This window comes from Microtus ochrogaster, unplaced genomic scaffold (assembly GCF_000317375.1).
Source record: "Microtus ochrogaster isolate Prairie Vole_2 unplaced genomic scaffold, MicOch1.0 UNK106, whole genome shotgun sequence".
Taxonomy (NCBI): domain Eukaryota; kingdom Metazoa; phylum Chordata; class Mammalia; order Rodentia; family Cricetidae; genus Microtus; species Microtus ochrogaster.
This window is the reverse complement of record NW_004949204.1, coordinates 176,685-180,389: the sequence shown is the minus strand read 5'-3', so window position 1 is coordinate 180,389 and position 3,705 is coordinate 176,685. Positions and strand designations below refer to the sequence as shown.

The 3,705-nt window shown below is 44.5% G+C and overlaps 1 protein-coding gene across 3 annotated transcripts in view; it reads left to right on the top strand.

Annotated features, from left to right (window-relative positions):
* The window catches only part of Otof (otoferlin), a 94,620-nt gene that overhangs the window by 18,665 nt on the left and 72,250 nt on the right, over positions 1–3,705 (top strand). For all 3 annotated transcript variants that reach the window (XM_026778114.1, XM_026778115.1, XM_026778113.1), the window contains exon 2: positions 100–158. In XM_026778114.1, coding sequence (XP_026633915.1) covers positions 100–158 — 59 coding nt within the window. The remainder of the gene's footprint in view (positions 1–99; positions 159–3,705) is intronic.

Genomic DNA, 3,705 nt, shown 5'->3' with positions numbered 1-3,705 from the left:
TAAATAAAGCTTTTTTTAAAAAATAAAGAAAGAAAAGAAAGGTGTGTCCCCAGCTCACTGTCTAGACAAGTCTGACCTTACGTTCTCCTCCATCCACAGGGCAGTCCTTCTACTCCCGGGTCCTGGAGAACTGTGAGGATGTGGCCGACTTCGATGAGGTAGAATATCTGCATCCCTGTCCCCTTTCCAGCAAGCTCTCCTCTCTGCCCATCCCCCCCCACCCTGGGGTGGCGGTGACCTTAAACCCTGGGTGGCTTGTTTGCAGCTTGCTTCATTGGAGTGACTTTCTGGGAGGAGGTGGTGGTGGGTGGTTGTGGAAGCCTCCACACAGCGGAAGCCCATCCAGTGAGTAACAGCTGGGCGACCAGACCCAAAGCTGCTGCCAGATCTGGGCCTCTTCGCTCCCTCTAGAGAAAATGCCACCAGAGATCTAAAGTCAGCCCAAGGCTCTCCAGGGCATCAGGGAGGGTTTTTCCTCAGTGTCTCGTGGTGTCCGTGGAGTAACCAGGCCACCAGGGCTTCTACGATGCCCTTCTCACATGGATTCAGCCTTTTAAGAGCATCAGATATTCGTCCCTAAGTTCTCAGAGCTTCCTGGGTGGGAACATTGAAAGACATACGCACAGTGGTCCCCCTAGTTCATTTTCTTCTAAACCATAGACTCAGAATCATTGAATGTATAAAGCATTCGCTTTAGTTTATGGCACATCATCTCCTCGGCCCCATGAGGCCCTGCTTATGTCTTTTGGTATGCACGTGCACATGTGTGTTTTTCTCACACACTACCATTCTAACGTAGGCAACAGAGTCCTTTTGGTTCTCTATACCTCCCTGCATGGTTTGGACTGCTGTAAGTGTATGTTTGTTTATTTAAATGAAAATGTGTTAAATATTTTCTTTTCTACTTTTTCACTATATACTGTTTCTAAGTCCCATCTGTGTTACATAGCACTGCTTGGGACACCGCCAACGCCAATGGAGGGTGACCGACCATCCCAGACTGCCCGGGATGGAGATGATTCCAGAGAAACAGACTTTCAGTCCTAAAATGGGGAGCCCCTGGGCAAGCCAGGATGAGCTGGCCACCTGCCCTCTCTACCAGGGAGGGTTCCTAGCTCATGGCACTAGAAATACAGAAAATGGTCTCCACACTTTTCCTGCATCTGTCTGTGTGAGTGTCTTCCCCAAGATGAGCACCAGCATCCAGAATCTATGGCTTTTGGTGCTTCCTACACTTAATGTGATCCAGTGCTGCCACAGCCTGTGAGACAGAAAGTGACGCTTCCTGTGCCCACATCCTCATCCACAGTTGGGGTTCCCAGGCCCCTGACTCTCACCAGTCCAGCGGGGATCTCTTATTCACTCTGCAGATCCCCAATTACTAGCAGATTTGAGCATCTCTTGATCATGCCTTTAGTCTTTCAGTTCCGTCTTTGGCAAGTTGTCATATTCCTTGCCGTTTTATCAGTTAGGCTGCCTGGGTTGTTGTTCTTCTTTCTTACCGATCTTCTTAGTATATTCTGGGTACCAGTCTCTGTTGATGTTAGATGTTTAAAATGCCTACTGGGGATGTAGCTCAATTGGTAGGGTGCTTGCCTAGTACACACACAGCCTGGGGTCAACCCCCAGCTCTGTATAAACCAGCCATGGTGGCACATGCCTGGAATGCAGCACCAAAGAGGTAGAGGCAGGAGGATCAAGAAGTTCTGGTTGCCCTCAACTACATATCAAGTTCAAGGCCAGCCTCAGTCGGATGAGATCATGTCTGGAATGAAAGAGACAGTGTGCGTGTGGTGGCGGTGGGGGGGGGGTGCATTGTTCCCACTCTATCAACTCTCTATGAACTAGGTCAAAGATCCAGCTGTTGTTTTGCTTATTTCTACCTGATGTTCTGTTAGCTGTGGCTTGCTATATTTTGAAAGTGTGTTATCAGTTGCTATATGTTCACATAGCTTTCTCTGCATGCCCCTTTTCTCATCTACTAGCGTAAGGTTTCCTTTCTTGTCCTCCATGATGTTTGCATTAGTGTCTATCTTATTGGATCCTAAGGCTGTTACCTAGGTATTTGTGGCACATGACTGTACTCTAATATTTGAGAGGCTGAGGCAGGAGGATCACAAGTTTAAAGTCAATATGGACTTCCTTTTCACACACACACACTGCAAATCTCAGATTATTTTTCTAGACTATCTTTTCTATATGTCCACGTTTTTAAGTTTAGGTGTATCTTATTAAGATTTTTAGATCTCATTTTTTTTTACCCATATGAGTGTTTCTGGTTTTTAAAAGAACTTTTTTATATGTGTATAAATGTTTGCCTAATATATGTATGTGTACCATATGTACAGGGCCCACAGGGACCAGAAGGGGGCATCAGGTTCGCTGGAAGTGTAGTTACAGATGTTGTGGACCTCCGTGTGGGTGCTGGGAATAGAACCAGGGCTCTCTGCAAGAGCAGACAGGGCTTTCACCCGCAGAACCATTTGTCCAGCCCTGGAGTTTCTGTTTATAAACCAGTGATGTCACCATTTTCATTTATTGTTCTATCCATCAGCATCTTGTTTTATATTTCCCTTCCCTTTTGTTTGCTCCTTTCCAGCTTGCCATTGCTTGATAAGGTTTAATTGAAAGATCATAATCTTTTCGACAGTTACCCTTATGAAAACTAAAGTCCCTACTGAAAACTTGTAGAAATCAGTTAGAGTAGTTTGTCATTAGTGTAGTTACTTTAATATTTTCTCATGCCTCTTCAGTTTCTCCACCTCTCTCCATCTCTCATGTTGATTCTGTCTACATCGGGCATTATTTAACTTTGTTCACTGTAGTCGGTTTATTTTATTTTTTTTTACTCTTTAGGGACCCACCACCCAGCTCCCCAATAAATACACAAAGACTTATTCTTATTTATAAATGCCCAGCCTTAGCTTGGCTTGTTTCTAGCCAATTTTGCTAACTTAAATTATCCCATCTACCTTTTGCCTCTGGGATTTTACCTTTCTTTATTCTATATTTCTTTATTTCCTTCTTATTCTGTGACTGGCCCCTGGCATCCTCCTCTCTTCTTGTCTCCCCCCCCTTCTTCTCTCTTCTTCTATTTATTCTCTCTGCCTGACAGCCCCGCCTATCCTTTCATCTGCCTCGCTATTGGCCATTCAGCTCTTTATTAGACCAATCAGGTGACTTAGGCAGGCAAAGTAACACAGCTTCACAGAGTTAAACAAATGCAACATAAAAGAATGCAACACATCTTTACATCATTCATAGTCCACAACAGTACTCTATATCTCTTCCACCAAAGCGGTTTTTATGCAACTTTTATATGTCCTGGGGATTAAACCTAGAACCCTGGACACGGAAAGCAAGAGCACCATCGCTAAGCTACACTCCAGCCTGTACTGAAAAGTCTTTGTTTATTACATTTAGTTAGTTAGTTGTGGGGGGGGGGAGTGGCATCACACACCAACACACCAAGAAACTTATGTGAGAATCTAAGAACGACTTTAAGAGACAGTTCTCTCCTTCTGCTGTGTGGGTTTGAGGATCACCATCACCAGTCTTGACTGCAAGTCCCTTTATCCACTGAGCCATCTCTTTAGCCCTGTAGCCTGGTTATTCTTAAATTTTATTATGATGGGTTTGGTTGTAGATTTTCCTTATTGCTCCCATTTTGTGAGCCTTAACAAATCTATGCCTTTTTAACCTTTA